The sequence below is a fragment of the Rutidosis leptorrhynchoides genome, chromosome 4 (assembly GCF_046630445.1).
Source record: "Rutidosis leptorrhynchoides isolate AG116_Rl617_1_P2 chromosome 4, CSIRO_AGI_Rlap_v1, whole genome shotgun sequence".
NCBI lineage: Eukaryota > Viridiplantae > Streptophyta > Magnoliopsida > Asterales > Asteraceae > Rutidosis > Rutidosis leptorrhynchoides.
The window spans coordinates 418,328,058-418,335,044 of record NC_092336.1 but is presented as its reverse complement, the minus strand read 5'-3'; the positions used below and the strand labels follow the sequence as shown (position 1 = coordinate 418,335,044).

The window sequence follows — 6,987 nt, the reverse complement described above, 5'->3', positions numbered from 1 at the left end:
CATCATCCTATTCAGACTTCTGGAAAAGACACTATAAATAATAGGGGAGTGATTCGTACACCACCTGTTTTTAGCCGTACACCACCAAAAGTGCTTTACAGTGTTGTACAATACAACACTGTAAAGCACCTTTGGTGGTGTACGGGTAAAAACAGGTGGTGTACGAATCAACACCCTAAATAATAATAAACATTTCGTTAAATACCAAAAATACCCTCGAAACAACTCAATCATCCCAATTATACCCCTTTCCATCCACGATAAAACACAAGTCATTCACAGCTTTTTCACAATTAATACTCCGTAAAATTGACTGGAAACCCTATTTTTACGGCAACGTAAAAGATCAATTTCATATGATCGTTGTTCAATCGGATCCCCAACTTGATCAATGCCGATACAAAAGATCGTGATCCGTCAGTACACGGTGGAACAACATCAACCGCAACCGTTATTATCCGTACAACATCCATCAAACAAAAAATTCGCAGAATTCGCCGGCGGAACTACGGCAGAGTGCGCTGCCGTGTGCTGTTGTTTTCCGTTATCGTTAGTCAATATATTAGTTCTGACACTCTATGGAGTTCCAGCAGGACTTTATCGAAAAGCGTTACGGCAGAAACGCCGTCGTAAGCTATTGAAAAAACGAAACTCGTTAGCCTCCGACGACGGAGACGGGGGTGGAGATCGGAGTTGTAGCGACGGATCGGAGCTTCTGTGTTACGACCCGTCGGAGATGTGGATTGATTCAACGGAGTCGTTTCCGGCGAGGTTTTTGATGAAACCAATGGGTGATGTCATGGAGGTTGATAGTGACGTCATTAGGTTAGAGAATGAAATGTGGGACAAATTTTACGGAACGGGGTTTTGGAGAAGTGGTTCGCAAAGAGTTGAATGAAATTGATGAAACGCCGACGTTTTACGATGTGGGTCCGTGGGACCATCGATTTAATGGTTTGACCTCCTGATGAGTCATATGCACATGTGACTTGTACGGTATGAGTCAGCACTGCGTGCAGGAAAAAGTATAGGAGGTTTCACATGTTTTTGTTTTGTATATATACAACAAAACAAATACAATATATTTATATTTATTATGTATTATTATACTCCGTGTTTATATATGTCTCAAATCAGATTCTTTGACAAATGAGATTTGAACTAGTTTAGATTTGAAGATTTGATTTTGATTGTTATTCAAAGAACATTCTTTAAATGTTACGGAGTATTGCATGTATTCGATGTATAGATAGATGTATTTTATGTTACCATTGAGTAAAATAACTTGTTTATTTCTTCTAGGGGTTCCGTACCCTTGGATGCTAAAGGCGTCCTTAGGGTAATTTCGTAATTCTTACTGTTAGAGATGATGGAGTCGCCAGTCGGTTGATGGATTTCTTTTCTTTTGCCGCATTTCGCTCAAAGGGTTGAAAGGAGATGGTGCATCAAGCTATATTCGCAAGAAGTGAGTGTAATATTTGTTAGGGATGAGCGTGGTAGTGTACTGGTACCGAACCGGTTGATATTGCTATTCATTTTTACCTTAACTTTAGTACTGAATGCCGTACCAACATAATCAGTTTAGTTTTGGTATCGGTACGATAAAAAATGGTACGCTATCCAAATAAAAGCAAAAGTATAATTACTGAATCATGCAAATCTAAAAACAATCAGAAGCAATTCACTCATACACAAAAATAAAAAACAATCAGAAGCAATTCACTCATACACAAAAATAAATAACAATCAACACCTATAGAAACACCTATAAAAGAACTAAATCATGCAGCGTTTAAGTACAAATTTTGTCATATAGAAATCAATGAACAAAACACCTATAAAAGAACTAAATCATGCAACGTAACGCAATTTATATTAAAACGGATTTGTATGTGCAAATTCGGCTATAAATTTATTGAAAAAAGTTTAAAGAGTGAAAATGCTCATGTATTGTAAAAAATTAGAATATACATAGGTATTTGTGTATTTTAAACTTTTTGATTGAGTTATAAAACGGATTTACATAAAATAAAATATACTAATTTGAGTGACTGAATGTTTAACATAAGTTAAAGGTGTAGATAACTAAAATACAAGATGAATACTAAACACTCATACGTATATGTATATAAGTTTCAGTATTGGCATGATGATTCCTCAAGACTTGAACTTAATAGTTTGACTGACTCTTAAATGACTCTTAAAGCCTAAAGTGAATTTCAGACAGGATTTAAAACTCATGAAAATTTGATTTTACCATTTTCATGGCGTCTCAATTTTATTTTTAATTTAATTTAATTTTTTTTTTAAAATTCCTACTTATTGGCCGAAGGTCCACTCGGAAGCAATCTCTCTATCCGTCGAATAGAGAGAGTGATGACTTTCTCTACTTTTGATAGTGTTTTTATTCTGTGTGGAGAAATGACTTGTCTTTATTCTCGGATAGAGGAAGGATCGCCTACATCTCACATTCCCAATACACCACTCATGTGGTATTGGGTTATTGTTGTTGTTGTTGTTGTTGTTGTTGTAGAACTTCATAGCTTGACCACATCAACTCAACTCTTTATAAACCAACAACCTTCATGTTCCAATAATGTCACACAACCCCTACATCTTGTAATATATCCAATACAAAACTAGAAATCACACATGATAATCAAGTACAAATAACCATAAATAAGTTTGAAATTAAACTATATATTTTAACCGAAAATATATCAAAAGGATCCATTGAGATGTCAAGAATCAACTCAAGACCAATAATGTATATTGAAAAATACTACCGTGACATCAGCAAAATAACTGAGACTAAACATTGATACTGTACAAACTACTTGAACTAATTAAACTACACAAATTAAGCATCGTTACCATCTCCCAAACATCAACCTTGAGTTTCAAGTGATTAAATATTAAATTTAAGTGTTGTTATGAATATTTGTTAGTCCTTTAATCTTATGTATGTATTTAGGTCCTATTAAAAATTCTTCACTTTTTTAAAGGAAAAAAAGGTAATCAGGCCTTGCTACTTATGCGTTATGTTAGTTATGTATAGTATGATCAAAAATGAGCTTTTGTCCTAAATGTATTAAAAACAATTTAAAAGCATATGCCATTATGTGCTAGAATGAGAAGTTTGAATTATTCTATACCAATGAGTTGTGTACTTCAATGTTGATTGTTTTGACCAAAATGTCACTTTCTAAATGACTTGGATTAGTGTGTATAATTAACAACCACGCCTACTTGCCCATTTTCAATTTGTATTTTGTCAAATTGTTTCTAGAATTCTTATCATCGTCAATTAATAAGGTTAACTATACAATGAGGCGAGATAAAGATTATAAAAAAAAAAAAAAAATCAGCCACCTTGACTGTTTTCATAAGGAAAAAATAAAAAATATAGACAAATATAGACATGTGAATATAATAATGTTATAGTAATTGATTATAGTTGTATCACATCCTCATGGGGCTGTGAATTTAGCATGTGAACCTTCTGTGAAAATACATGCATGTGTCACTGAATAAGTAATACGGAGTAATAAGTTCTTAAAATGTAGACATTTTAGGTCAAATGATCGGAAAATGGGTTGTTTGTTAATTTCTTAACAACCCATGACACTCAAAAGACAAATACTCCGTATAACAATATTATATAGCTTTTTAAGGGATAAATCAATGCATGTTTGCCAAATATTTAAGAGAATATGGTGCTAGATTTGCTTTTCACAAAATCTGAGGTTTACCTTTTTTTGAGTTTCATTCACCCTGTATAGTTTTCGTTTCAGTAGTGTTTGAGGAGTCTCTTTATTACACTATTACCTGTTTACTTTTTTCTCACTAAGTTCTATATGAATGTATGGATGTCGATTAGCTATATATAGCAAGTAAAGAAATTAAATAGGTGTTTACTTTTTGTGCTGATTAAATTGTCTGAAAATAACAAATGACCATTTTAACTTTCTGATGAAGAGTAACTAAATGAACCAAAATACAACTATACAAGTAGCTAAAGCCAACAACTAGTGACTTCATTAAACTAGCATACTACTAAAAAAATCAACATTTCATATTCAAGTTCCTTAAACTAAATTTTGGGCAATTTCATCGCAAATTAGTCATTTTTGAGCATCGTCATATGTTCCAACGGGTGCTTCTTCTCCATCTCTTTCGGGTTGTTCATCATTGTCAAAAAGAGTATCTTCGTCGCACTCCATAAGGTACTTGCCATATATATTCCATTTTCTTATAAAATTGTGTATCGTGAAAGCAATCACCACATTTCTTTGTACTGTAAATGAAAAATGAGCCATTTGTCTTAGGATTGAAAATCTTCCTTTAAAGACACCATAAAACGTTCAGTGACATTTCTAAGTTGTGCATGTGCGTGATTAAACTTTTCTTTATCGCTCAAAGCAAGCCTACATCGAAAATTTGCCAACCAATATCTTGTGTTACGATATGAAGCCAAAGATCCTCGAGTATTGGCATATATATGCGGCATCACATAGATAATACTTGTATGTAAAAATATGAAAGTGTCATAACTTTTATAAATATGAAAGTGTAAACTAAGAACCGGAATTTTATATTATAATTGAATATAGTACATACTTGGCGAAGGAATAGGAAAATCGGAAGTTGGATTGTATAATGTTTCGTTTAGTATCCTAGAATCATGTGTTATACCTTCCCATCAGGCCCAAACAAATATAAACATCATGATGAAATCACATATTGCTAAAACATTTCGGTAGCAACGACCAACACCTCAGCCTTTATAAGCATATTGCTCTTTACTAGGCACAATTGCACGTACAAGTGTCCCATCTAATGCACCTATTGCTCCTGATAGCATCGAGATTATACATATTTTTATACTCTTTTTGCGGTGCTATCTTCCTCAAATTTGCACAATTATGACATATTTCTTTGCTTCTTGGGGGAAAATGAGCAAATGCTACTAACCGTGTGAAAAAGTTACTTGTGATCTTTACATGTACAATTATGAAGAAAAAAAAAACAACCCAAAATACAATAAAATGAAGAAGCCAAATAATACATGAGAAACTGTCCAGGACGGCAGCCTTATCTCCCAGGTCTGCGGCCTCAACTAAAGTCAAACGAAAGTCAAATTAAAGTCAGACGCATTAAAGAATAGTTCCCGCACAAAATTCAATACGTCGAACAAGATCAACAGAACGGCAGCCAAACTAAATAAGAAAAATATCCAACTTTAATAAAGAAAGTTCCAGAAGCAGCTCAGGACGGCAGCCAAGAAGTCAAAGTCGTCGTGGTTATTTAAGGAAAAGATTAACGCGTCTCAGTAAAAAAGGAAAGAATCTCCCGAGGACGGCGGCCATGATGGTCAAGCCATCGGCTTAATGTGCCAGTTTAGATACAGAAGTCACTTTCCATAACGGAAGACAACGACCAACAAGCTCAAGATTGGGGCTGCAGCCCCACCGCCATACCAGACCGGCGGCCTGCGAAGCTTGGTCAGCTGCTGGATTTTACTTATAAAATGAGAACTTCAGTTCCAGTTTATGTGTGCACTTTTATATACTCAAAATTAGGTTTAGTTTATGTCAAAATTCTGTTCTAGTTTCTAGTTAAATTACATTATCAAGTTATTTTTAAGCATTGTTATTTGAAGATGCAAGTTAATTTTTCGGTACAAAACCGAGTATTGTACTTTTCATTAGATTATTGAAGTATTTTCCAGCTTATTTCCTTTATTCATCATTTATTCAAGGTATAATTTCCGTTTACTGTTATTGATCTTAATGAATACTATGTTTAATTGCTTTACTTTCCGTTTTTATTTAATTATGAGTAGCTAAACACCCTTAGTGTATTGGTTTGGGTAAAAGAAGATAAATTGTAAACCGAATTTAACACTTAGCTGAGTAGGGCCGACGGCATGAGTGGCGAAGTCGAAGGCTAAGGACCTTTAAAATCAAAAAACTGTTTTGAACATTGTCTATGGTAATTCGAACTGGTTTCCATCTATTAACGTCCAAGCCGGTGGCTGTCTATGGCTAGTCGGCAGCGGAACTAAAGAACAATAGGTTACAAAATTCTGGTAAAATCCTGGTTTAGCCGGCGGCTATCTATGGTCAACCTGCGGCCTCGTTTGTTCAATATACCAGTCGGCGGGTGGATAACAATAGCCGGTGGTCTAGTCCGGACCGAAGACTCATACTTTGTTTTTGAATTCTTTTTGTTCAGAACTCTTACGGGCTTAGTTAAATAGACCTACTATTTAAATTGATCCCTTAGATTGGCTTAGAATCGTGATATTGGTACATTAATGAATCGGACCTCTTAATGTAATCGGTATGCGTGGGTGGAACCGCCGGATTAAGTTCCATACTGTAATCATACGTTTAACCTTAGTGGCACTTAAGTGACAGTTATCTACACTCCGCGAACAGAGGGATTAATGACTCCGATGTTCATGTTCAAACGCTCAAAGTCATTCGAGAAGACGCTCTTGATTACTTGTTAATGGATTGACAAGTTCATACGTAGGGGATGAGTTATTTTCACTACTATTAATACTAAGTTGTTACTACCAATAAAAGAATTCATATCAACTTTCTCGACAACATAAAGGAGTATTGGGGCATTTCTAATTGCGTAATCCAAGGAATTGTTAAAATGTTTAGGATCATCCGTAATATCAAATATATATTTCATACAAAAGGAAGAAGCGGAAGTAAGTGGAATTTTCAACTTTCTAAGAACGCTACCTAGTAATTTTTTTCGATTTATTGACTTTTCATGATGAACCTAGAGTTTCGTAGGAATTCTAAATCAGTCAATCGACATATAAACGGGACTGTTATTAATGTATTGAAAAGCTCCTCCAGAACAGAAATGCATAACAAATTTTTCGATACTAATTATATAATATGTTTTTATAATCGTACAAAAAATGTAGTGTAGATTCGCAATTATGATGAAAATGTTGAAAGT

At 34.4% G+C, this 6,987-nt stretch overlaps 1 protein-coding gene across 1 annotated transcript; it reads left to right on the top strand.

The window, feature by feature from the left end:
* Positions 1-261: 261 nt before the first annotated feature.
* Positions 262-1,298, top strand: LOC139844592 (uncharacterized). The gene has a single exon (XM_071834825.1). It carries the CDS (start codon positions 392-394, stop codon positions 896-898), a length of 507 nt encoding a protein of 168 aa, XP_071690926.1. The 5' UTR covers positions 262-391; the 3' UTR covers positions 899-1,298.
* Positions 1,299-6,987: the final 5,689 nt, after the last annotated feature.